This window comes from Scyliorhinus canicula, chromosome 8 (assembly GCF_902713615.1).
Source record: "Scyliorhinus canicula chromosome 8, sScyCan1.1, whole genome shotgun sequence".
Lineage (NCBI taxonomy): Eukaryota > Metazoa > Chordata > Chondrichthyes > Carcharhiniformes > Scyliorhinidae > Scyliorhinus > Scyliorhinus canicula.
The window spans coordinates 48,186,776-48,212,870 of record NC_052153.1 but is presented as its reverse complement, the minus strand read 5'-3'; the positions used below and the strand labels follow the sequence as shown (position 1 = coordinate 48,212,870).

The window sequence follows — 26,095 nt, the reverse complement described above, 5'->3', positions numbered from 1 at the left end:
ACCTTAGATCCATGTCCTCAATTCCTTATACCATCAGCTAATGGGAACTGTTTTCTCTTGCCTACCTTATCTAATCCTGTCATAACCGTGGGCTGTGACGATGATGTGGGGGATAGAATCAAACTAATCTCATATGGCTTCCATGCAAATAGCATACCTACACAAGTGTCAACTGTTCATAGATAGATAAAGAGCACTAGAGAAAGACACCAGAGGCCTAGAACTGTACACCAAGCAAAGGTGGGCATGAAAGCTGAACTAACTGAAGTGAACTGGGGATACGAGGCTAGGGAATAGATGAATAGAGAAGTAGTTGCAGACATTTAAGGGACTATCTTAGAATATCCTAAATAAGTATATTCTTACTATTTAAAAAAAAAACTAAAGTGAGAACTCTCCATCCGTGGTTAACTGAAGAAGTTAGAGAAAGCATCAAATTTGAGGAACAAGCATGTAACTGCAAAGATGAGTAGCGGGTCAAATGATTGCTAGAGAATGACAAAGGTTAATCACGAGAAAGAAATTGGAGAGAAAACTAGCCAGAAATGTAAATGTAGAATTTCTGTAGGTATCTTAAGAAGCAAAAGAGAAGGCGAAATGAGCGAGTGTTGGTTCTCTAAAGAGCGAGAATGTAAATCGAAAGGTGGTAGGGAGAGGGACTTGGTGAAATTGTGATCACAGGGATGCGCTACTGAGCATCTGATGGAGCGGTGGCCTGTCAAGTCTCCAGATCCTGATTGACTTCATCTTAAGGTCTTAGAAGAGGTGGCTAATAAGATAGTAGATGTATTGGTATTAATGTTTCAAAATTCACTTGATTCTGGAAAGGAGCAATTATAACCCCTCTATTCAAAGGAGGCAGACAGTAGAAAACTATAGGCTTGATGTCTATCATGGGAAGATGTTAAAATTGATCAGTAAAGAGGTTATACCTAGGCATGAAGAAAAACTTAGGGTAATTAGGAAGAGTCAGTATGGTTTTGTGAAAGGGAAATCATGTTTAACCAATTAATTTGTTATAATTTGTAAACATTCTGCACTTGGGTTTCCAGAGGCCATTTGATGAGGTGTCACATTAAAGGTTATTGCAGAGAGTAAAAGCTCATGGTGTCGGGGGTAACAAATTAGCATGGATAGAAGATGGACTGAAGATGGCAGGAAATAGCATATGCATAAATGGATCTTTATCTGTTTGGCAGGATTTTATGAATGGAGTCCTGTAAGGGTCTGTGCTGGAGCACAGCTATGACTTAGATGAGGGGAACAAAGGCATGGTAGCTAAATTTGCAGATGAAACAAAGATAGGGAGGAAGGTACGTTGTGAAGAAGACACAAAGGGTTTGCGGATGGATATATAGGTTTTTAAAAAAAAATTGTTTTTATTCAAATTTTCAGTTTACAAACATTTAAAATATTCAACCAGATTTATACAGTACACAAAAAGTATCCCCTGCGGCCCAACCGTCCCCCCAATTTAAAAGAAAAATTATTTAGTTTACAATTTTCCAGAATAACACCAATACACCCATTTATGTACAACAGTTGACAGTATTTCAACCTTATCATCCACTCCCCCCACAAACCCAAAAGAAACAACAACCAATCCCCAATGCCCCCCCAACATCTGATGGTGACCAACTCTCTGAAAAAGGAAATAAACAGCTGCCACCTGGGGTAGAATCCTTCAGCCGACCCACTCATTAGTACTTGATTTTTTCTATGTGTAAAAATTGCCAAGCCATGCTGCTGCGCTGGGTAGGGATGAGGACCTCCAGCCAAACAAGATTCGCCTATGGACTATGAACAGGACTATGGTCTGCACAGGACCAGAACATGTGTACATGATGGGCAGGGCACTGCTCGCACCTATCCCTTGCGTCTGCAAAAAACCCACTCATTTGGTGCCCTGGTCATATGCACCACCTTGAATTGTATCAGGCTGAGTCGAGCACACTCCGAGGTAGAGTTGGCGTATTTCCTCCTCCCATTTTCTTTAATTTCGTCCAACAGGACCTGATCAGTCGATATCAGTCTACGGTAGATCTCCAAAACCCCTCCCTGCCCTACATTTGCAGCCAAAAGAACTTTGTCCATCAAAGGTGGTGGGGAGGCAGGGCAAACGGAAGGACGCAATCTCCTTGCGCGCAAAGTATCGTACCTGGTAATATCAAAACTGGTTAGTTCTTGATGGCTTACTCCTCTCCAGCCACTTCTCAAAACTCAGGAACTTGCCATCAACGAACAAACCCCTGAAGCTTTCCAAGCCCACCCTTCTTCCACACCCCAAAGGACGAATCCAAAACCGCTGGCATGAAACAATGGTTCCCACAGATTGGGGCTAACATTGACATAGGACCTAGTTTGAAGTGCCGTCTAAATTGCCCCCATATTTTCAAGGTGGCCACCGCCACTGTATTGGCAGTTCATTTCATTGGGGAAAACGGAAAGGGGAACCGTAACCAATGCCCTCAGGCCATTCCTCTCCATCCGCCCCCACATGGACTCTGTTTCTCTATGGCATCCCTGCACCGTTTCAATATTCGTTGCCCAATAATAATATAACGGGTTGTGTAATACACAAACCCCTGATTATCTATTCCTTTGTGGGGGGACAAAAACCTACCCACCCAAATAAAAAACAAGTTCATCTTATTAACTCCTGTTAAAAATAATACTTTGAAAGGAAAACTGGAAGACACTGAATCAAAAACAAATCTTGGGAGGATATTCATTTTAATCAATTGGATCCTTCCAGCCAAAATAAGCAGGAGGCTATCCCATCTCTTCAGATCCTCCTTCACCGCTTGAACCAGGACCCCAAAATTTAGCTTCTGTAATGAGACCCAGTCGTGGGCCACCCAGACTCTCAGATAGCAAGTTAGACCTGGCCAGGTGAAAAGGCAACTTCCTCAGGTCGGCTCCCCTTCCCGGGGCGTTCACCGGAAAACATTTGCTTTTACCCAGGTTCAATCTGAATCTGGAAAAGGAGCCGAAGCTCTCGAGGAGCTTCATTATCTCCTCTGTACTGGAAAGAGGGCCCATCATATGCTATAACAGGTTGTCCGCATGTAATGACACCATATGCTCCCTGCCCCCTCTATCTATTCCTCCCTACTTTGTGGATGCAATAGCCAGAGGTTCAATAGCCAGGGCAAACTGTAGAGGAGACAATAGAACTAGGAGCAGGAGTAGGCCATCTGGTCCCTTGAGCCTGCTCCACCACTCAATGAGATTATGGCTGATCTTTTTTTGACTCAGCTCCACCTTCCGGCCCGAACACCATAACCCTTGATCCCTTTATTCATCAAAAAACCATCTATCTTTATCTTAAAAACATTTAATGAAGGAGCCTCAACTACTTCACTGGGCAAGGAATTCCATTTATAATCCCTGCCTCAAGCCTCTTCTCAGTCAGAAGTATTTTGAGTTTAAATCATTTGCATGGACACTGGCAGAGAGGGCTCTATAGAAAAGCTGGATCTAGGTCCAAAGTCAAACCTGCCCAAGATGTCAAATAAATAATTCCATTCCACCCTATCGAATACCTCTGCATCCAGAGAAATAATCACCTCCGTTTCAGGGCATGGAGAAGGGTCAGAACCACATTGAGCAGCCTTCAGACATTGGCCGACAGTTGTCTCCCCACAATAAATCCTGTCTGGACTCCTCCCCGGGAGGCAGGACTCCAAGCTCCTCGCCAATACCTTTGCTGTAACTTTGCTTCTGCATTCATCAAAGAGGTGGGGCGAGACAACCCACATTCCATCGGTTCTTTCTAGATATAGATAGGTTGAGTGGGCAAAATCTGGCAGATGGAGTATAATGTGGGGAAAATGTGAAGTAGTTCGCTTTGGCAGGAAGAATAAAAATACAGGGTATTGCTTCCATGGAGAATGAATGCAGAATTCTGGCATGCCGAACAATATAGATATTCTAGTGCATGAGTCACCAAAAGCTAGTATACAGGTACGCTTTGTAATCAAGAAGACTAATGGAATGCTATCCTTAATTTGAGAGAAACTGAACATAAAGTAAGGATGTTATGCTTCAGTTATACAGGGCATTGGCAAGACTGCATCTAGAATACTGTACAGATTTAGTCTTGTTATTTCAGGAAGGATGTAAATATGTTGGCAGTGGTTCAGAGGTGGTTTAATAGATTGATAGTTGGAATTAGTGGGATGTCTTATGAGGAAGGGTTGGCAGGTTAGGCTTGTTTCCACTGCAGTTTAGAAGGGTGAGGGCCAGCTTGATTAAAGTATGTAAGATCCTGAACGTCTTGATAAGGTGGATCTGGAAAGAATGTTTCCTCTTGTGGGTGAGTCCGGATCGGTTTTCAAATTAGGGGTCACCCTTAGGACAGAGATAAGAATTTTTTTCTCCAATGGTTGTGTGACTTTGGAACTCTGCCTGAGAAGACAGCAGAAGCAGGGTCATTGAGTGTTTTTCAGGGAGAGGTAGGTAGATTCTTGTTAGGCCAGGGAATCAAAGGTTATCATAGAATTTACAGTGCAGAAGGAGGTCATTCGGCCCATCGAGACTGCACCGGCTCTTGGAAAGAGCACCCTACCCAAGGTCAACATCTCCACCATATCCCCATAACCCAGTAACCCCACCCAACACTAAGGGCAATTTTGGACACTAAGGGCAATTTATCATGGCCAATCCACCTAACCTGCACATCTTTGGACTGTGGGAGGAAACCGGAGCACCCGGAGGAAACCCACGCACACACGGGGAGGACGTGCAGACTCGGCACAGACAGTGACCCAAGCCGGAATTGAACCTGGGACCCTGGAGCTGTGAAGCAATTGTGCTATCCACAAGGCTACCGTGCTGCCCATCGGTGGGTACATGGGATTGTGGAACTTGAAGCACAGCTGTGATCTTATTGAATGGCAGAGCAAGTTTGAGAGGCTGAATTGTATACTTCTGCTCTTATTTTGTATGTATGTAAATGAAGTGAGTACGACTTCAGCTATAACAGTTCATCAGTTAATCCCGTTTCTATTATTAGACAACTGAAGCTCTAGAATCTCGTTTTATCTGCGAACACCCCCCCACTTACTCCCTTGATCCAATTCACACTAAAAGTTTGACCACTGAAGTTTGCGTCCTGACCCCCATGCCAGTTGACATTATAAATGATTTCCTCACCTTGGGTGCTGTCACCTCCCTTAAACCCCACCATTGATTCCTCTGTCCTTACCAAATATCTCCAATCTCCATTTCTTCTCTGCCTTGGATTGCCACATGCATTCAAACTTCCACATAATCTCTCGGCTACCCAACCATGCCAACAGGACACTATTGTTTCACAGGTTGTATTAAGATGTCACCAAACTTTTGATTTACCTCTGATGTCTGGCCTCTCACCTGGCTGACTTTAAATCTGGTTCTGTCTCTAACTCAGAGCACTTCTTTTGTTTTTTACTTTAACTTCACTGAACAGGACCCTGTCCAACTTCTTGTTCTTCGTTCCTTTAATTTAACTGTCTTCCTGAGACATTCTTTTTGTCCCCATTCCCTGGTTTTGAGGATCTTTATTCTTTTGGGAAAGTTGCTCTCTACAGCTCCCTTGTTCTGTCCAGCTTCTCCTGGTTCCAGCTCACAACTAACTGAAAAGTTTGTTCTGTTCTAGGTGGCCCCTGGTTGCCAAGCAATAGCCAAGCTTTTCTTTAAACCCTGTTTGTTTTCACATCATAAACTCTTATTACCATGCATGCATGCATCTAAACAAAACTGAAGTCATTAACCCGTTCAAATACAGAAGCACAAAATTAAACTTAAATCTACACCTTATTTCTAATACCACAAATATAAATTACTTAAAACTACCTCTGTTTCCTGACACATTATCCAAAGACATGGAATCAGCTTCTAAGCATATTCTGATGGCACGCAGCTCTACTTTCCACCATCTGAGACTCTCCACTACCTCTGTGTATCAGGTTACTGGTCCAACGTTCAGCCTGGATGGGCTACCGTTAAACAGTGGAAAGATTCAAAGCAATTATCCAGCCCCTGCCACAATGTTCAAGCACTTGCCATTGATTCAGTCTACCTCCCTGGCCACTGCCTCCGAACCAGAATTTACACCCCTGTAGTTCTTAATTAATGTCTACTCAATGTTTATTTGCATTCTACTAAACTAGATTTTACTGCTATGGGTGTGGAAGATGCACATTATTAAAGGCAAAGATCACCCTCCAAGGGAGATCATCTTTTCATAAGGTAAAAGTCTTCAGTGTGCCCTTGTAGCTTTCTGTGAGGTGGTCCTTCCTATTTAGGAGGAAGCATACAAATAACTTAATATATTTGTAATGTTCCAATATTGTCACTATTGGCGTAAGTCTGCACAATTAGCGTGGAAATGTACTCTGAATTTTTGTAGGAAATTATTGCACTTTCATATTCGTATTTAATAAGATAAAGATTTTTTGTGCCCTCAGTGATACGAATATAATAGTAATATTCCATCCCAAGCCCCCTCCATGAAAAAGTCTGTCTACTTTCATTCCATACATCGCCATTCGTACTTTGTATCACCCTATCTGCTGCTAAAATTATCATTCTCTTCATTTTCTAACGCTTTTCGGAGCGACTTCCCATCCTCCACGTTGTTCAATTCATCCAAAACTCATTACTGCATTAAATTCCGCCCACTCATTATTCCTGCCGTACTTTGGACATAGCCCCCCCCCTCCCCCCACCCCCCCCCCCCATATGCCTTAAATGTGAAATTCTCATATTTGTTATTAAAACCATCCAACTTTGCCCCTTCCCATCTGTGTAACCCCCTCCAGCCTAACTACCTAATCCTCTGTCTCAGAACTCTGCATAGTACCCAACTTTGATCCCTTGTGCATGTCCTCCTTGTTTTGTTCCAGCATTAATAGAGATGCTTTCTGGTGCCTGCACCTCAGCTTCAGGAATATCTATCTCTCCTCAAACCTAACCACCTCTGCACATTCTCCTCTTTTGAAACCCACTTGTCATCCATCTTAATGTCTCCTCCTTCAGCTTGGCAACCATTTTTCTGTGATTATACCTTTGTGAACAGCAATGGGATGTTTTGCTATTTTGCCAACATAATATAAATGTGAACAGCTGATCGAAGGTGATTCTATGGAATATTTAATATTTCATTAAAAGCTGTGTTCTGGGCTTTTGTTTCAAAAATAATTTCAATTATCCTTGAGTAGTGTAAGTATCAAATTGTCTTCCATTGTTGGGAATATAGTCCAAGAAAGGAACATGGAGGTAACCAATCTTTCTGATATAGTTTTCCTCACTCTTTAAATGTAGTGGACCTTGTTCCTGCTCCTCTTAATTATTTTGGATTCAACTTTGGAATATTTAGATTTAGTTATTTAATTTCAGCTTCTTGTCCTACAGAGCATGCTGTCCTAGAAATGGTACAAGGACAACGTGTGAGCATTTATGGAATTGTAGGTTCAGAATAGAAAACGTTTCATAGTCACCTCCTTCGTCATTTCCTCCATTGCCTGATCATGGGTCTGCCTGGGAGTATATGGAAGGTAAACATTGCAAGAAGGAAGATAATGCTGCAGTCACTCTCTGGCAAGAAATTTCAATTACTTTGGTAGACTCTTTCAATGCACAGGATATGTTTCACTTCTTCATTGAACTGGTCTTTGTTTCTCTTGATGAATGTGAAGATGTATTCTCAGCAGTTTCTAAGGGAGTTGTCATGAACCATGTTTTTGCTGTTAGTTTTACTAAATAGTAGAATAGCCTTTCCAAATCAAAAGATTTTATGAAGTTGGGCAGCAAAATTTTTTCACCCAAATATATCTCTCTCACAATGGGACTGAAGCCTAACTTGATTGGTTTTGGGAAATCATACATGCAGTACCAGCATAAAAATGCCGTGGTGGTGTTGCATGTCCTGTTCTATATCATATCTCAAAGGCAGTCCCAGGACTTGCACCATTGTGCCATTTAATTAAATGGTTTAATTCTCTCATTTTATATGAATGCCACCAAGCTAGGTTTACTTCTAAAGCTGTATGGAAAATGCATATCTCTTTTTTTAGAAGATAAAAGATGGCCGTATCTATTTTAGAGGATGCATATCAATAGAAAGAATTTACAGTGTTCCAATAGTGTCCCTGTTGATGTGCCATTATCTCTCTGCTTAAGTAAATGCAGAAACCTGTTCTGCAGGTTTATAGAAAATTGCTGCAGAAGTTGAACATTTTCATAAGTGGTCAGCTCTTATGATCTTGTGCAAAAATCAAATGACCCCAGTAATGTGGGTGTGAAAGTATTGTCTAACTGTTTGTAGTAAAGATACTGTAATTTTTTTTTAAAAAATGGGTGTTTATAAACCAAACATGAAACTCAATGCTCATTGATAGTTATTATGCAATGAAATTCAAACTTTAGTCAACTGGTAGGAATCCTTACAGTGCAGAAGGATGCCATTCGGCCCATCGAGTCTGCACCAACCCTTGGAAAGAGCGTCCTGCACTGTGAGGCAGCAGTGCTAGCCACTGTGTCTCCCATCATATTATGCTTTGTATATCAGAGAACTGCTTTGGAAAACCTTGTTTCGGCCTCACGTGAAGTGTCTGGATCTTTTAGGTTAATTAAAGGGGTCTAAATTAACCTTGCCCACCTTATTAAATAGGCTGTTTCTGAACTAACTCTCTACCTTGGACCGTAAACAACTCCACCTGGGTATGGAAAATCCAAAAGTAGATCTTCAACTGGATCTAGGACAGGGAAAGAAGGGAAGCTTCAAATACAAATTTAAATCTACAGTTCAAATTCTAGTTGTAGCATACGTCGATACCCATTGATTTTGGTTAACTGCAACAGAGATAAACAACTGCTGAATGAATACCGTCTTTGATGCGTAGAATGCATAGAAAATGCAACACTGAAACAGGACGTTTGGCTTAATCTGTCTGTGCCGGTTTTAAACACCACCCCTCAAACACGTGCACACATAATCTTAATCACATTTATTCACCTTGTTTCCATATGCCTTTAACCCCTTTACCTTCATCCACAAGTCCAATGTAATCTCTTAACTTGGTCCCTAATCCTGGCTTGGCTTCACAAGGCCCAGACCCTTGCTGAGGGAATTGGGAATGAAGAGAGTGAAAGGGCTTGCCATAATCTTCCAATCTTCTCAAGAAGTTGTCAGCAGGTTGAAAAGTTGTATATGCGACAGCCTTGTTCAAGAAAGGATATAAGGATATTCCTAGTAACAGCAGCCTGTCAATTTAACACCAGTCGTGGAAAGGGTTTTAGAAATACGAATCAGGTAAAAAAAATCACAGCCACTTGGTGAGGTTTAAGTTAATTAAGCAGAGTCAGCTCCCACATGGGGCTGGTTTAGCTCACTCAGCTAAATCGCTGGCTTTTAAAGCAGACCAAGCAGGCCAGCAGCACGGCACGATTCCCATGCCAGCCTCCCCGGACAGGCGCCGGAATGTGGCGACTAGGGGCTTTTCACAGTAACTTCATTGAAGCCTACTCGTGACAATAAGCGATTTTCATTTCATTTTCATTTTCATTTTCATTTCATTTGTAAATGGTGGTCGTGTTTGGCGAATCTACTTGAAGTTTTGGTGAGGAAACAATGTTGATGATGTGAATACAGTGGGTGTTGTCTATATGGATTTGAATAAAACATTTAACAAGCAGCCACATAAAGTGCTGGTTAACAAAATCGAGGTTGATGGAATAAGATGTTGTTACACCATCCTGGGCTAGTGTGCAGTCAATTCCAGCTCCTCTTGACCCGGAGTCACAAGACGATTGAATTGATCAATAATTTTTAGAAAAGTACCCAAAGTCTTTGGCCCTTAGCTGCTCAATAATCACAGTCACCAGGTTTGTAAGTTTAAACACAATTACTTTATATTTATAATATGAACTATAATGAAATGTCCAGTAAATACAGGATAAAAGCAAATTACTGTGGATGATGGAATTTGAAACGAAAGAGAAAATGCTGGAAAATCTCAGCAGGTCTGGCAGCATCAGTAGGGAGAGAAAAGAGCTAACGTTTCAAGTCCAAATGACCCTTTGTCAAAGCTGACAGAAAGTGGGAAATATTTATATTGTGGAGTGAGAGCGAAAGATGAGTCACAACCACAGAAACCCAGGGAAACCGGGTGCCAATGGCCACAGAAACCAAGGGGAAATAGTGCTAATGGCAGTCCCCAGAGAGAACAAAAGTTGTGAAAGGTCAAATAGCAGAGAAACTAACATCAGAGGATGAACTGTAAATGTGGGGGGAGGGGAAGGGGGAAGCAAAGAGGAGAAAGGTTAAGGATAGGTGGATAAGATTGGGGGGGATTAAATATGTATTAAGAAAAAAAGAAATGGTAAAACACAGTCTTTTACCATTTCTTTCTTAATATATATTTAATCCCCCTAATTTTATCCATCTTTCCTTAACCTTTCTTCTCTTTGCTTCCCCCTTCCCCTCCCCTCACATCTACAGTTTAACCTCTGTTGTTAGTTTCTCTGCTGTATGACCATTCACATCTTTTGTTCTCTCTGGGGACTGCCATTACCTCTCTTCCCCCTTGGTTTCTGTGGCTATTAGCACCTGGTTTCCCTTGGGTTCTGTGGCTATGACTCATCTTTCATTCTCACTCCACAGTATAAATTCTATATTGTTCCAATGAAAATCGTTTTTTGTCACAAGTAGGCTTCAAATGAAGTTACTGTGAAAAGCCCCTAGTCGCCACATTCCGGCGCCTGTTTGGGGAGGCTGGTACGGGAATTGAACCGTGCTGCTGGCCTGCCTTGGTCTGCTTTAAAAGCCAGCTCTTTAGCTCTGTGCTAAACCAGCCCTATGTTTCTCTGTCAGCTTTGACAAAGAGTCAGCGGACTCGAAACGTTTGCTCTTTTCTCTCCCTACAGAAGCTGCCAGACCTGCTGAGATTGTCCAGCATTTTCTCTTTCGTTCCAGTAAATACAATTGGTTAACTAATCAAATTCCTAATCCCCCACTTTAACCTGCCCCCACCCTCTACACACACAAACAAGACAAACCGAGGGGAAGAGAGGGGTGAAAAGAATAAGTAAAAGAAAATTCAGATGGTTGCCTTTAAGCAGACGTTCCGTCAGAGTAAGCTTTCCGATCCAGATCTCTGTTTACAGCCTGTACTGGTTTTCACTGTAGACTCATTCAGGTTTCTGTAGTTTCAGAAATACAGCAACTCAACCACAGCAATTCACAACCTTTCTAGAGAGTGAGAGAGAGAAAGGAGAAAAACGAAGAGCAGGTTCTTCCCCTGAGTGTCCAGGATTCAAAACAGAGCTCCTTGGGACTCTGAAAATCTTTCCACTTAGGGACCCAATCACCACCTGTTATTAGGCAGAATATGGCCTTTTGCCAATTCATTAGCCACCAGCCAATCAACTGAGTCCCACCCCATCTCTTGGGTGCCTAAAAGTCTGTGTCTTGCTGTCCAAAGCTAGCAGCATCATTCACTATGTTGCAACTTCTTGAATTCCCCCTGCTGCTTAGCTTAAAGATACCTATCCAATGACCATTCATGGATGAAAAAGATGAAGGCAAAATAAAGAAAGGGGAAATAAGGGAATCAACAGAAAGGACCCTTACAATGGTCAGTATAAAATAAAAAGTTGACGTAAGGACAACAAGTGGTAATTTATTTTCACACTGGAGGATGATAGAGTGGTGTTCCTCTAGGATCGGTGCTAGGACCACTATATACATATAAATACATGACTTGGATATTGAAATAGAGTAATGTTTAAAACTTTACTGAAGATACCAAACTTAGAGGTGTAGCTGACAATGAGGGTGATTTTTAAAAAAAATAAGCAAAAAGAATGGATGTACATGTGGCGGATGGAATTTAAATATTTAGAAATACATTATGATTCATTTTGACAGAAGGTATAGGGAGGGTGGCCATATATACTTACAAGTGCAGTTTAGAGAGTGTGCGGATGTATATAGATCTTGAAGGGTAGCAGGACATATTAAGAGAGTAATTATCAAGGCATATGGGATCTTAATGTAAAGTAAAGTCTCCATAGTCCCAGATGACCACAGGCTGCTTTCCCCTTTGAGGGGGAGAACTGACTGATGGTGATTTAACCTGAGGGTCACCACACTTCAAACGAGGGGCCTTCATGAACAACCTCAGCCAGAACGGGAATTGAACCCGCCTATTGGCCTTGCTCTGCATCACAAACCAGCTGTCCAGCCAACTGAGCTAAACCGGCCCACAATCTTAATGTATTGAGTATGAAAGCAACAAAGTTATGCTAAACCTTTGTAAAACTCTGGTTAGGTTACGACTTGAGCATTGCATCCAGTTCTGGTTACCACACTTAAGGATGTGCAAATGGGCACTGTAGAAAATTACCAGAATTATTCCAAGTACAAGATTAGGTTGGAGAAGCTGGGGTTGTTCTTTGAGCAATGGTGATTGAGGGGAGATTTTATAGAGTTGTACAAGATTGATAAATTAGTCGGACAGATTTTTAATTGGTAATGGGTTGAAGGGTTATGGACAATGGGCAGGACGATGGAGTTGAGGCCAGGATGGGATCAGCCATGATCACATTGAAGGTTGGCAACTCCTGCTCCTAGGTCGCATGTTCTAGGGAGGAGATGCTCTGGCTGATTTCGCAATCCAACTCTTGGTCTGCAGCATTGTAGATAACATGAGGAATGCATCAAATGACGGAGCAGACTGAATGGGCAAAATGGCCTAATTCTGCTCCTATATCTTATGAACTTATGATGGATTTAAATAAGATCGACAAAAATAAGTTTTCCCATTAGTTGATTGATATAAGGACTAGGGGGCACATTTTAAGGATCTGAACAAGAGATACGGGGATGATGTGAGTAAAAACATTTTTACACAGCGAGTGATTATGACCTGGAACTCGCTGCCTTTGAGAGTGGCAGATGAATGATTTCAAAAAGAAATTGGATGGGCATTTGAGGGAAATAGACTTTAAGATCATGGAAATTCAATGGGAAATGGATTGCACTGCAACAAGCTGGCATGGGCTTAATGAACCTAATGGTTTCCATATATGCCATAAACAAAGACTCTGTCAATCTGAGAAGAATTACTCTCTCTGCCATATCTTATTTAAGCTAGTGTCTATGGGTTGTTGTGGAAGTGCAGTCTGCTTCTATCTACTGTCTCCTGTCATTTCATGATTTTGTAACATTTCCATCACAATGTTGGATAAACTGCAGCAAAAAAGCCTCAATTTTCTAAGTGCTTGGATTGATTGGACAGTTGATGTCTTTGTATATATCTCTGAGACATAAAACAAGACTCAGAAATTGAGGTCATGAGCAACAGCATTCAGAGTGTAAATGGCTGATCCCATCCTGGCCTCAACTCCATCGTCCTGCCCATTGTCGACTCCTCTCATGGAACCTAGTCATTTTCAGCTGGTAATGAAAACTATTTATATAATGCTTGCAATCCCATCTCAAAGAATGAGAGCTGGAAGGTAAGGAGCACTAAACCAATTCTCTCAAAGTTTCTTTTAAAATAGCTTTTAAATTTCTCTGAACATCTTTATAATTATCTCTGAATTGTATAATCTGCCTTGCACAGAAGCAGATTTGTTGCATTTCTCCTGACCTCTGTTAAAGCAGCCTTGTGCCAGCCTTGACCATCCTGTTTCTAGACATACAACTGAGTTACTAGATGGCATTCTGGTTTAGCAGGAAGCAATCATTGTCCCATGTCAAAAGTCATTGTAGAGCCTCCTTGGAATGATCTTATGTTTAGTATCTTCAGAGCTGATACTTCCGTCTCGGGGTTTCAATTTAATTGTTCTAAAAGTATAGGCGTTGTTGCATATCAAAGGTAATTTCTTCTTGAAGGGTAGTACTGTTACCTACCCTGTAAAACACCTAACTCTTCAGATGGAAGTATCTTCCACACGCATGGCTCTATCACTTTATAGGAGTTTTCTTCTGTGATTGAATTTTCATACTCCATTTCTTAGAAGATAATGTAATTGGTTGGTGGGGGTGAGGGCTAAGTAAAATGTAGGAAAGCAGAATTAGTGAATGTTTCTGACATGATGTTAAATAGACAATGCCCTCAATCTTTTGATAATTTTAGCCTAATTTTGTTGGTACCTTTCTTGAATTACTTGAAGCTTATAAATAATCATCTTACTTAGTAGGAAATAAAATATATCAGTGTCTTCAAAACACTTCCAATTAGTCTATCTTTTGGTCACTTATCCATTATAATGCTTCATTAAATTTCCTCCAAATTTATGAGATGTCATAAGCTTTCAGCTTTCTGTTGAAGTCTGATTTTTCTGGAAACACTGCATGGATACATGAACATTGTTTTGTTACCTGAACATTTATAGGATTTTTATCAAATATAATGAATGATTTCTTGTTGAACTGTGCATTTAAAAAGTTGCAATGCTGGATCTTTTGAGAGCTACTTGGGAACAAAATGCTCTTTCTTCTGATCAATGATGTGAAGACAGGCTTTCTTATTTGCATATTAGTAAATCATGTACACTTCATGTTATCAGCAACATTATATAAATTCATAAAGCAATAAACCAGCTCTTGAACCATTGTGAACCATTCATTATGAAAGATTTTCAAACACACTTCTGCAAAAAGATAAATCTTTGCTGAAGTAAATTTTTCAGTTCAGAAGTTTGCATGTTTGTATTTTGCACATTTCAAATTGCTTATTTTACTTTTGGTGTTCCACAATTTTTGACATGGTGCCAAATGCATTTGTTTGTTATTTGTTGATATATTGTGCAATGTGAACAGTCTGTTGCTTTAGCAATTAAATTCTAAATGTGTAACAGAATTAATTTGTTCAAACCCGATTAAGTATTTACAAAGGGATTTTTTGTGACATTTTCAGTTTATGAAGGTTACTGGATCCAAATTTCACCCGTTCATTCATTTATACAGAAACTGACCTTTCAGCTCCATTTGAATTTGGCTTAGTTTTGTTTTGATACGGGCCACTTGTGGTATAGGTTCTTGTACTCTGCATTGGCCAAAGTCTACCTATTCCTGACTGGGTTGCAGTTAGATCTTGCCGATGTTTCCAGTAAACTTATCATGAAGCCAGATGTTGCGCAATCTATAACCAAGCCTTTTGGGTATGGGGTAGGCAAGAATGGTAACAATAATAGAGAAACAATGATGCATGACTTTTGAAATCGCCCTGCAAAATAAGTCTTGGCAGAATAAAACAATTCAGCTATCCAAATTATGTTTTGAATCTATTTTGCTTTATTGTTTAATTTAATCCATTGAATTTTTCATTTTCTTGGGAAGATAATAGCTATTGTACACTGGAGTTCTTGATTTCCTCTTGAAAACTATATACCAACAACATTTAAAGCTAGAAATGAAATAAATGCAGCTTTTTTATATTCTCTCAGAGTTTAGGATTTATTAGCAAGGCATGTAACCTGTCTGTTAACTAAAGCTTTGTCTCTAATCCCATGAGCCAACCAGTAAAGACACTTAAGACCAAGCCTGTCAGTTGATGTAAGTCATAGTTCATGCTAGACTGTTGCAGATGTTCTGTGCAGTGGATATCTATTTGCTGTCTATTGAAATATAAAAATGTGCGAGCTACAGTTTTCCACTCTCTTTATAACCAGATTGCTGCTGCATCTAATTCTTGGATAATTTTTGTCTCGAGCCCATTAATTTTTTAGAAACAAATATTTCTACAAAATTATTTTCTTAAATCTGATACCATCTTTCCAAATCACCAGTAAATTAATTTTTTTCAACGTTTTTGATAAATTTACAGAAAAGAAAGGCAATAATGATGGAAAAATGCTACTTAGAAGCGATTGTTTTTAAGATTAAATTTGCAGACTGACCTGCAATATGCCGCACATTTTGTTTTCCTAAACAAAATTTACCAGATCAAGGCCAAGAATGTTTTCTCTTTATTTTGTTGTGGGTTTATCCCCCACCCCACCTTGAAGTACATTGAAGTATTTGAGTTTCATTACCATTTTCATCAAAGATAGACTTTAAGGGTAGAGTATTTCAATCAAAGAGCGGTTGATCACGTGGCCATTTAAATATAAACTCAACAAGGTAGGTGCTGATCACCAGCGGACAATTATTATCAAGAGTTTCTTTGCATGGGATGTTTGTCTCTTTCTCAAAGGGTGAGTTTGCAGATAAGTCCCAGCTGTTGTGTTGCTCTATTAACCTAGTTAAACTAGCAATGCAGCTTTCATTATACTGATCTTGGACTGGGTGCCTAGTACTAATTTCAAACTTTGTTTTCATGTGTACACAGCCATGCTTGGTTTGAAAAAGGACTGTGTTAATGGAATGAAACATTTTTGATTAAAACATGACTTCTGGGAATAAAACATAGTGGAATATATTGCTTATGATAGAAAGTAATTATGGCGCATGTTGCTATTTTAATTACAAGATAGAAAATATCAATTTTGCAATTTATTTTGCTTCAGTGGAACCAGCTATAGGTAGTGTAAATATATACATAAGAACTAGCAGGAGGAGTAGGCCATCTGGCCCTTTGAGCCTGCTCCGCCAAATACAGTTATTCAACAGACAAGTTTAAATATCAAAATTATGCAACACCTTAGGCTATTTATCATTTTATCTAAATGACTTTTTCTAATCGTATATCCAAATATTCTAACCTCAAAGGCTATTAACAATGTCTTACACATATTAACCTATAGAATAGATTTTCACCTTCAACACCTAGTGTTAATCTGGTGCAATAGAACATCCAATCCTTGTCGAACCTGTTTGAAAACAAATTGAGCATTTTCAATGTCAGTGGGCAATCTGCTCCACCAGATTATTCACCAGGTGCCAAAAATGATAATCTTTCATTGGATTTTGTACAACTGTCAACATAAGATTGTTGTAAATATCCAGTATCAGTGCTTGTTGTCATAAAACTACACAGAAAGGTATCTTGTGAATTAACGATCGAAGTATTGAAGACTGCTTGGCCCACAAAATTGTGAATGCAAACTATTAATTCCTATTGTGAACAATTTCGAGAAATAAAGATTAATATAGTCTATTTCAGATTAGGGTTTATGTCAAAAATTGTTTTGATCTATGCTAATTATTTTCCAAATTGTTGGTTGTTGCTTCCAGTCTACTCCTCTTCACCTGGCTGCCGGTTACAATCGTGTCCGGATTGTTCAACTCCTTCTCCAGCACGGAGCCGATGTACACGCAAAGGACAAAGGGTGAGATGAGTGTTGAATTTAACATAGTGTGTTAAAGTTATAGTGCATCTTCTTGGCACTGATTGCATTTTAGAGTTATCAAAGCCCATCAAGTAAAAACTTTGAGTTATTAACATAATATTAGCCCAGCAAAATATTAATATTTTGTTTGAATGCAGGATTCCATGGGGAAACATGTTAAGTGGGACTGTTTGGTTAATTCAAACACAATTAGAATTTACTGGGATGGGAACTATTAATAGAAGGTCACGAACAATGGTAGCACACGCTCTTATGAATTTGTACCCTGTCAAAGACAGGATATTGTTCTTGGCAATGTATTTTACTTGCCCACATTTTACTGCACATGATGACAGCGTTGTGTTAAATGCAAATCCACTCTAAACACAATCCACTGACTTGTCACATTTGGCCGTACCCTATGTCTTTCCACAAACTCAGCACACATACAAGTCACATTCCTCTTGCAAAGTATTTGAAATTTAATTTTGAAATACGATAACTTCCCAGTAATGTTTCATCTCCTAACCAAGGCTGCCTTCCTTGTGCAGGTTTCTGGAGGTGAAACAGTGAAATACTTGGTATAATCCTCTCACCAATCTCTGCTGCTCTACTGAAAATGAGAGAATACGTATTGTTTTAGCAGAAGTTAACACTTTACTGTAGACAAACATCAGTATTTGCTGCATTGAGAGAGAAGTAGATGCATATTTTTGAAGTTTAATCTGCATCGAAAATATCTAGCAGTTAAGGATACTATTGTAGATTACCTATCTGATGCAAAATTACTGCTTTGAAACAGAATGACTTTTGTACTTGGGTGCTGTACTGTTTAATTGAAGTGAAGCCTGAATCAGATTACGGGGAAAGTTGATTTTAATTTAGTTTGTGGCCTGCAGGGGCCCTAGTAAACATACACTGTGGCCCAGTCAAAAAACTTAAATGTCTCTTTAATAGAATATGAAACACAGAAAATTAGCCTAATTTTACAGAGAATGTAAGGTAAAGCCTGCCCAATGATCACCCTCACAAGCCGCGTCAGCATTCTCAACATACCTATTATTTTTCTTGTATGTTGTCTATGGTCCAGAGTGAGCCATAAAGAAATAGATTAATCTTCTCATACCACTTCTTGTATCAATTGAATGTCTCAAACCAGTATCCCACAAGCTTTCATTCTACACTTTAAACCAGTGTAGAAGTTTTTTTACACTTTATGAATAGTTAAGTCAACATCCTGTTATGTGTGAGAACATTTATTTCAGGATCTGTGTAATCAAATGCAAAGCACTGAAATTAAGAACTCTGACAACTGTTGTGTTCTGTTACTGTAGCTAATTTTGTGACTTTATTTCCAAAGGTTGATAGATTGGGCTTCAATTTAGGCAGTGATTTATTTAAACCGCTGATGGTACTCAGTGCACAGTTCTTTTAATTTGTGGAAGTCACTCTATGGCTTGTAAAATTCTATGTTTTGAATTACCACACTTTATAATTTCTATCGCTAGTTTTAGTTAATTTATTAAGAAATTTTGAAAAAAACTTAAACATGTGAAGTCTTCACTAGAATATAAGCCTCGGTAAAGTGAAAATGCCTACGGTTCAGCTTTGGTTCACTGATGATGCTCTTGCTTCTGAGTCAGAAGGCCATTCATTCAAGTCCCACTATGGAAACTTGAACACGTAACAAAACTCCAATGCAACATTGAGGGAGTGGTGTGCTATCAGCAGTACCATCTTGGAGATGGTCCTGTTGACCCATTAAGGTATACGTAAAAGATCCCGTGATACTATTTGAAGTTCCCAAGCTAGCCAATATTTATCCTTCCACCAACATCACTAAAATAGATTATTTGGTTATTTACTCATTGCTATTTGAAGGACTTTTCACGTAAGTTGGTTACTATGTTTCCCACATTACAGTGACTACAGTTCAAAACATACTTCACTAACTAAAGCATTATGGGGTGCCCTGAAGTCATAAACGATGCTATTTAAATACAAATTTGTCTTTGCTAGTTTCCAGTCAACTGGGTTAATGGGTATATGTTTTATTCAGGAAAAATAGTTAACAGGTGCAGAGCAAAAGGGTCTCCTGGAAACTGTTCATTTGCCATTTAAATATGGAACTTGTGTATGACACAATTCTCCCGGTTAACATTTTGTTCTGGAAATGTTTTTGTTTTTAAAAGTGCATAAATTCAAAATTGGTGACAGTTATAGATTCTCCTATCAGTGGATTCTGGGGTAATTGAAATTTTCACAACCGTACACAGTCGAAATCTACCACGGGATGTGGAACAAAGCTTTTATTAAGGTACAAATCATCTATATGATCTAAAGGAATGGTGAACATGCTCATGAGGTGAAATGGTCTAATTAGAGTAGTTTTAACAAGTTCCCTGGAGGCCTGTATTTGACTGCTTTAGCATCCGATTCATAATATGCAAACTGGGAAATTTTGATTTTCAAATTTGCTAAATGTCCACGGCATTGGGTCACTAAATAAACTCTGAACACTTGGGTCTGGATTCTCGATCCTGGGACACCCGAAACGCATTTCCCAATGGGATAGAGAATCGGGCATCGAGAGAAAATTGGGATCGCCGTCGGATGCTCCCAGCATCCAGCCTTGGATGTTCCACAGTTTCTTACAGTCAAACAGTGGTAAGATTGAAGCCAACACCATCGGCACCTGCTCCATCCCATTACCACTGATTGCATCCATGCTGCTTGGCCAACGTTTCACAATGAACCAGATATCTTTCTTGATTCTGAGTTAAGCGTCTGAACTTTATAAAAGGAGAGGCCGAGAGCAGGGTAGTGCAACATAAAAGGCGAGGCCTGAAACAAAGCAATACAAGGAGATGCCGGGTGCAGAGAGCAGCATAAAAGACACGGCTGGGATTGGAGCAGAATAAAGGCATGGCCAGAAACACAGTGGAGCAGAATAAATGACTAGGCAGGAGCAGAGCCGAGCAGCGTAAAAGGTGAGGCCAGGAGTAGGCTGCTTCTGTGGCTGAGTCCGAATCAAATAGGAATAAATATTGTCAATTGATGTCATAGCTCAAGGAATCGTACGTTGTGAGTATACTGATAATTGTTGAATTTCAATGCAATTTAAATGAATCAACTAGAAAGTAAAATTATCATAAAAGCTAAAGCCAATTTGATAATTTATATACTGACATCAGTGTTATATTAACTTTATCGCCTGGGTCTGATTAATTGAAATATCAAAGAAGATTAACGCCAAGGACTTCAAATATTTTCAGTATATTAAAATGTTAGGACTGTAGATAAGTAAAAATGTTTAAGTTAACCTCCCTGTAAAATAATGTGCTGATGTCAGCACAAGTAAAGCAACTGATTGGTGAGTATTTATTAAAGTCTTGTTTGTTTAAGTCAATCAATAATCTAATAGAGGAATGGCAACATCGCAGTCCTATCGAGTTCACATTTTGTGCCTTGTTGGAACTCCTAAGACGTTTCTCATGTCTTGGGCAACTTGTGCAGGAAATGTGGTCAGCTGCAGCAGCTCAAGCTCTGGATTTCAGAGCTGGAGCAGCAGCTAGAGTCACAGCGGTGCATCTGCAAGGCTAAGTTTTGAAAAATATGTTTCTGGATGTCACCTCAGTTGAAGAGCGTTCAGGTGGAATGAGTGGGGTCAAAAGTAAGAAGAAATGCAAGAATGTCTAAATTGGATTTACAATACATGTATCTGACTGCACTGAGTACCACAAATAAAGTTCAGCTGCAGGCACAGATAGACTTTGGGGAATATGATGTGGCGATAATGGAGACCTAATGCAAAATACTATGTATGAAATGTTCCTGGATACAAGGTAGTCAGGAAAGATGGGGAAGGAGAAAAAGGGTGGCTGTATTTATTAAGGATAATATTATAGTGCTTTTGAGAGACCATCAGCCAATCAAGGAGTCTCCCGAGTGTGTCTGGTTTTCTTATGGATATTCAGTTCTGAATACTGTTGAGAATGATGGTTCTTTCGGGGAGTACAGGCAGAGCCAAGTCTAAGGCACGTTGGCTGGCTCAGTTGTATGGGAAGAGGCAGGAGGAAGATTGGGAAAGCAAGAATGATATGAGATTAGAGAGTTAGGACAACAGACATGTATCCAGGGTGGTATGTTGGCTCCCTGGTGCCAGAGTCAAGGATGTCACTGAACAGCTACAGAGCACTTTGAGAGTGGAAGGTCACCAGCTAGCAGTTGTGGTCCATATCAATATCAACAATATGGTAGAAAGAGGGAGGAGGTCCTGGAGGCCGGTTTTAGGGAGCTAGGAAGGAGTCCAGCAAACAGGACTTCAAAGATAGTAACCTCCAGATTACCCCTGGTGCCATACGCTAATGAATGTAGAAATTGGAGGATAGAACAGATGGATACATGGCTGGAGATATGGTGCAGGAGGGAGGGATTTAGATTCTTTGGACATTTTGATCAATTCTGGGGAAGGTGGGACCTGTATAGGGCAGCTGGGTTGCATTCAACAGAGCCATCGGAACTGATGTCCTTGTGGGGCAGTTTGCAAGTGTTAACGAGGAGCGTTTGAATTAACTAGGCAGGGGATGGGGACCAGGGTGTGATATGAAAAAGGGAGAACAAGGTGCACAAGGTACTGGGAAAGACAGATAGCACTAAAGTAAGAAAAACATTTCTCCTTAGATTCCAAAGATGTGCAGGTTATAGAGTTGCAGAGATAGGGTAGGGGAGTGGACCTAGGTAGGGTGCTCTTTCAGATGGTCGGTGCAGACCCGATGGGCCGAATGGCCTCCTGCGCTGTCGGAATTCTATGGAGTAAGGCTTTAGATGAGGTCAGAGAAATAAGGAATGCAATAAGTTCTAAATTGGGTTTACAGTACATATATGTGAATGTACTGAGTGTGGTATTAATGTTATCGATCTGCAGATGCAGATAGACTCATGGGAATGCAATGTTGGGGCGATAACATATCTGGCTCAAAAAAGGCAGGACTGGGTTCCTGCATACAAGGTATTCAGAAAAATATAGAGAAGGGGAGGAAGTTTAGTAGTATTAAAGATAATGTTTCAGTGCGAGAGAGAGACAGACAGACAGACATCAGAATCTGATTGGTTGGAGCTAAGAAACAATGGAGATGCCATTATAGAACAGGAGTACTCTATAGACAGCTGACTAGTGGGAAAGATTCGGAGGAACAAATGTGGAAGGAAATTTGAGGGGTTCAACAACTATAGAGCAATTATAATGGTGAAATTTACAAAAGATTTGTATCTCAGTGGATCGTTAGTCTTTGACATTCTCTACCCCAGAGAGAGTGGAAGAGGAAGATGGTTTGAGTATAGTTGAGGTGCATTCGCATCAGTGGGAAAGGTAAAACGGTGCCAGGTTATTAACATAAGTGTGAACAAGGCTGAATGTGAAAAGCTCAAACTTAGAGGAGACATGAAAAAAGTGATGAGAAGCAGTGAGAGAAGAGACTGGTAGCTAACATGAAAGGGAATTGAAAAATTTTCTGTAGGCATATAAATAATAAAAGAAGGGATGAACCCGATAGACCAAAAAGGGAATTTATGCATGTGGACCAAAAAGGGAATTTATGCATGGAGGCAGAGGGCATGACTCAGGTACTTTTCATCTGACTTTCACAAAGAAGAAGATGCTGTCAAAGTCCTAGTAAAAGAGGAGATAGTTGAGAACTGGATGGGCTATAAATTGGTGGTATTTGAATGGGTGGCTGTACTGATAAAGCCACCGAATAAGATGCATTTGAGGATGCTGAGGGACCTTTGGTGGACATTGCAGAGGTGCTGTCAATAATGTTCCAATCCTCTTTCGATATAGGCATAGTGGCAAGAGGACTAGAGATTTGTAAATGTTATCTTTGTTCAAAAGAAGTGTAAGCAGTTACAGGCCAGTCACTATACCCCTGCTGGTTTAAAACTGAGACAGAAGTAACAGTCACCTGGGAAAATGTGGATTCATTTAAGGAAAATCCGATTTGTCCGATTTATTAAAACAAGTCAAGTTCAAAGTTTTTATGGTAACAGAGGGTTAATAAGGGTAATATGGTTGTTGTTGTAGTCTTCCAAAGGCCTTTGACAAAATGTTGCATAACAAGCTTGTCAGCAAATTTGAAGTTCAAAGGACAGCAGCAGATGGATACAAAACTGGTGGAGCGACAGGAAACAGTCATGGTGAACAATTGTTTTTTCAGACTAAAGGGACTTCCCAGAGCTCCGAATAGGACCGCTGCTTTTCATGATCTATATTAATGATTTACTCTTGGATGTGCAGGGCACAATTTCAAACTTTGCAAATGACGCAAAACTTGGACCCATTGTGAACTATGAGGAGAGTAGTGATGCACTTTGGCAGGAAGAACAAGGAGAAGCAATATAAAAATAAAGGATATGATTATAAAAAGGGCACAGGAGCAATGGGACCTTGGGGCATATGTGCGCAAATCGATGAAGATGGCAGGACAGGTTGTGAAAATAGTTGCAGCAATGGAAATCCAGGGTCTTATAAAGAAGGGCATAGAGTATAAAAGCAAGGAAGTTATGGTATACCTTTACATGGCACTGGTTCAGGCTCAACTGGAGCATTGTGTTCAATTCTGGATGCAACACCTCAGGGGGGATGTGAAGGCATCAGCACAAGCACCGAAAATATTCATGAGAATGATTCCAAGGATATGTGGACAGATTGGAGAAGTTCAGGCTGTTCTCCTTAGAAAATAGAAGGCTCAGAAGAGATTTAATAGAGATGTTCAAATGAGCATAGACAGACTAGATAGTAAGAAACTGATTCCATTGGCAGAAGGGCTGAAGACCAGAGGACACAGATTTAAGGTGACACGAGGTAAACATTTCTTAAGTCGCATGTGGTTGGGATCTGTACTGTGAAGGGAGATTCAATAATTGGAAATTATCTGAAGAGACAAAAGTCAGGGCTACATGGAAAAAACATGGGAGTGGGACTCACTGTTATTCTTTCAGAGAGGTGGCATTGGCATGAATTACTGCATTGTAATTATCCTATGATTTTATGATATCCTTTTCCGTGCAAAGATCACCTGTTTTCAGCTGCACCAACCTCGCCCAACCTCAACCAAACTGCTGCTGAACATCACACTTGCACTGGGCTCAACCACCCCCTCAATGTACTTTTGGTCAGCCTCTCATCCTCCAGCCTTCGTAAACCACAACTCGATCAAAGCTCTGTGGGCAATATCATATCTTGTATCAGGCCTTGTTCACTCTGTCCTTTTTAATGTACATTGATTTCTAGTCTCTTTTAATATTTTCCCCTTATTGTACTTATGTCATCCAATACTCCCATTTCTCCTTAATTGCAGTGTCAGCATCCTGTTTTGTGAAGCCAGATGCATCGTTTTCATTGAGAAAACGTTCACATTCTCCGAGTCAATGCACAAATTACCTTTCTGGTCTCTAATTGACCTTGCTCTTCCCTTACCCTCTTGATCATTATGTATTTATAAAACATTATTTGGTCTTGCGGCCTCTTAGGTGGAACAATGTTGAATGTTTTCTGAAGGTTCCTATAAGTACTTCCCTAGACACTCCCTTATCTACCTCTTTATTTATCTCAATAAATTTGACTAGATTAGTTAGACATAAATTCTCCTTTACAAATCCATGCTGACCCTCTGAGCTCATATATTTTCTAACTGCTCCAAATCCATCCTGTCTCTCCAAGCTCGTATTTGTCCAAATGCTCACTTTATCCCTAATAAACAGATATTAGGAGCTTGCCCACAACTGACATTTGACTAATAGGCCTATAATTTCCTGGTTTATCTTTCTTGCCCTTCCCTAAGTAATGGAGTGACTGTTTAATTTTTCAATCCATTGGGATAATTCCTAAACCAAGTGAGTTGCAGAAGATCATGGCTAATGCATCAGCAATTTCCTCAATATCAACTTTTAATACTGAGTGGATGCTATCAGATTCTGCAAATTTGTATATCGTTATTCTTAACTATGTTTTTGCTTGTATTGCAACCAATTAGTTCGTTACCTTATTTGTCCTTACACCTTTGCTATTTTATCCTGATCCTCTATTGCAAACACTAAGTGGGTATTTATAATTGGGTAATTTCCTGATATTCAATTACAATATCACCTGCATCCTTCATTAGGAACACGCATTATACTAAGCCACCTTCTCTTAATATATTGGTAAAAATCTTTTGTTTTGTCCTTGTCCTCCGCCAGCCTTTTGCCATATACTGTTTTGAGACTTTTGCCACTCTTTCGTTTGCCTGAAAACATCTGAACACAAAAATTGGAATGGTATAGTTTGGCTTAACTTCCTTAGCCAGGGAAAGAATATCAATTCTTGATTGCATTGTATTTTTGTTAGTTTTGAATGTGTATAAATATGTGAGGAAAATGTTAAACTAGATTTGGCCGCATTTTGATGCATTTGCTATCAAAAGTGGTTGGCCAGCCTGGCAGTTTTGACTGCCCAAGGTTCGCATAAACTGTGACCCTCATGGGTAAGATACCAGAGGATTCTCAGCACTCATTTTGTAAAATTAAAAAAAAAAATGTCTTTTTATTGGGTTTTTGGACAAGGTATAATTACTGTTATGTACACAGAATAAGAAACATATATATATATATATATACACACACATATTTAGAAGAGAAGGGCACACCCCACATAAAATACAATAAAATATGAAATAGAATAACTGGTAGGGTATTGTGCACCAGCTCGACAGCGGCAGCTCTGTACACCTGGCAAAATTATTTACACCATGTAAATAGGCAACTGTTTGTGTGTGTGTGTGGGGGGGGGGGA

The 26,095-nt window shown here is 39.9% G+C and overlaps 1 protein-coding gene across 3 annotated transcripts in view; it reads left to right on the top strand.

Moving 5' to 3' along the window:
- Positions 1-26,095, top strand: part of tnksa (tankyrase, TRF1-interacting ankyrin-related ADP-ribose polymerase a) — a 181,252-nt gene that overhangs the window by 93,947 nt on the left and 61,210 nt on the right. For all 3 annotated transcript variants that reach the window (XR_005461565.1, XM_038804500.1, XM_038804499.1), the window contains one exon: positions 17,171-17,265. Coding sequence is in view for 2 of the 3 variants with exons in the window: in XM_038804500.1 (XP_038660428.1) it covers positions 17,171-17,265 (95 nt within the window). In the remaining variant the exon portion in view is untranslated. The remainder of the gene's footprint in view (positions 1-17,170; positions 17,266-26,095) is intronic.